The sequence below is a fragment of the Bombina bombina genome, chromosome 9 (assembly GCF_027579735.1).
Source record: "Bombina bombina isolate aBomBom1 chromosome 9, aBomBom1.pri, whole genome shotgun sequence".
Taxonomy (NCBI): Eukaryota; Metazoa; Chordata; class Amphibia; order Anura; family Bombinatoridae; genus Bombina; species Bombina bombina.
In genome coordinates, this window is record NC_069507.1 from 227,430,649 (window position 1) to 227,432,157 (window position 1,509).

Here is a 1,509-nt window from a genome sequence, read left to right on the forward strand (position 1 = left end):
TACCTGTAAGGCAGTGATTTTAATGTTTATATATAAATTACTTAAATATCTATTAATTCCCTATCCCCCACCCTGTTGTCCCCGTTATTCTAGCATCCCCCTAGTGATTGCCCAGAACTACACATGGTTCACTGGTGTAAAGATTTGAGTCAGAGCCAAGTACTGTGTCCTGTGTTGTCTAGCGTAATGTCAGTGAGTGATGCTCTGGGTTTCACATACCTTTTTCTGTACAGTAAGACTGAGAGAGATTCCATAGATTTAATAGAAATTCATCAAAGTCCGAGCTAATGTCATCCCTTGACCCCTCAAGATAGGTGAATATAAATGCTCCAACCACGCTGTAGAGTACCAAAGAGCAAACAAGACATCCATGTGGGAAGGTGACCCAGAAGGCACGCACAAATCTCTGGCAAGATCCCTTCTTGGGATACGGTTTTCTTGGGCCAGCCATGCTGTACAAATGCTGAGCCAGGCAATGACTGGACAGAACTACACTTCTCCTTTACCAGTGGGAGAATAAATGTTGGTTGTCCTGAGGATCCCACCTCCCAATGCAGATCAGAAAGCTCTGAAAGCTCTAATGCACTTCAGTATAAAATGCACTTAACACTTCTGTAGCTCAGATATCCCAACACAGCCAATATGAAAGTAGAAATCACTGAGAGAGGGACAATTCCCAAAGGCCTTAATAAAGTCAAACATAAACACCACATACCTGAACATTACAAGTAAAATATATGCAATGGGTCCAAAAAGGTGCATTTCATTCTGTTACATCAAAATGCAAAACGTCAGATCCAATTAGAAGGGATCCAGTCCTCATCTTGGTTAAAGACTATTATTCTTACGCAGCCAGAACTGATCAGTATTTTGCAATGCACATAGCAAGCAATATAAATAGCTGTAATGCTCACATGTCAAATAGCAGGAAGCCACTTTCTTTATGTATATTAAAGGGACATGAAACCCAGATATATCTAAATTAATTACATAGAACATACAGTTTTAAGTATATTTTCACTTTACTTCTATTATCAATTGTACTTCATTCTTTTGGTATCATTTATTGAATACGCAGCAATGGCAGGAGACAAATATGTGCAGCCTCCAATCAGCAGCTGGCTCCCTACCTAGATATGCTTAACAACAAAGGATACCAACAGACCAAAGCAAATTAGATAACATGCAAATTGATATGAATTTAACATACAATTTGATGGCAGAGAAAAACCAAAAGACCTATCTAATTTTATATAAACTGAAATGGATTTTTTTTTTATTTCTTGCATTTTGAAGATAAATGTTACAGTGCATTGTTTGCTTGAAAACAAAAGTTCCTGGGCTGAAATAAAACCCCTTTTTATTTTTCTGTTTTTAGGACATGCCACTGCCTATATCTGTGTCTTTATAAGCCAGTGAGCAATCTGTCCCTACAGATGAGTTGTGCATAAACATTCACTTCCTGTTAGTATGAACATAGTTTTAAATAGCCTTAAAGGGGTATGGAAG

The 1,509-nt window shown here is 37.9% G+C and overlaps 1 protein-coding gene across 1 annotated transcript in view; it reads right to left on the reverse strand.

The window, feature by feature from the left end:
* Positions 1-451, reverse strand: part of KCNK18 (potassium two pore domain channel subfamily K member 18) — a 51,106-nt gene extending 50,655 nt beyond the window's left edge. Inside the window, exon 1 of the mRNA XM_053692981.1 lies at positions 220-451. Coding sequence (XP_053548956.1) covers positions 220-451 — 232 coding nt within the window. The remainder of the gene's footprint in view (positions 1-219) is intronic.
* Positions 452-1,509: the final 1,058 nt, after the last annotated feature.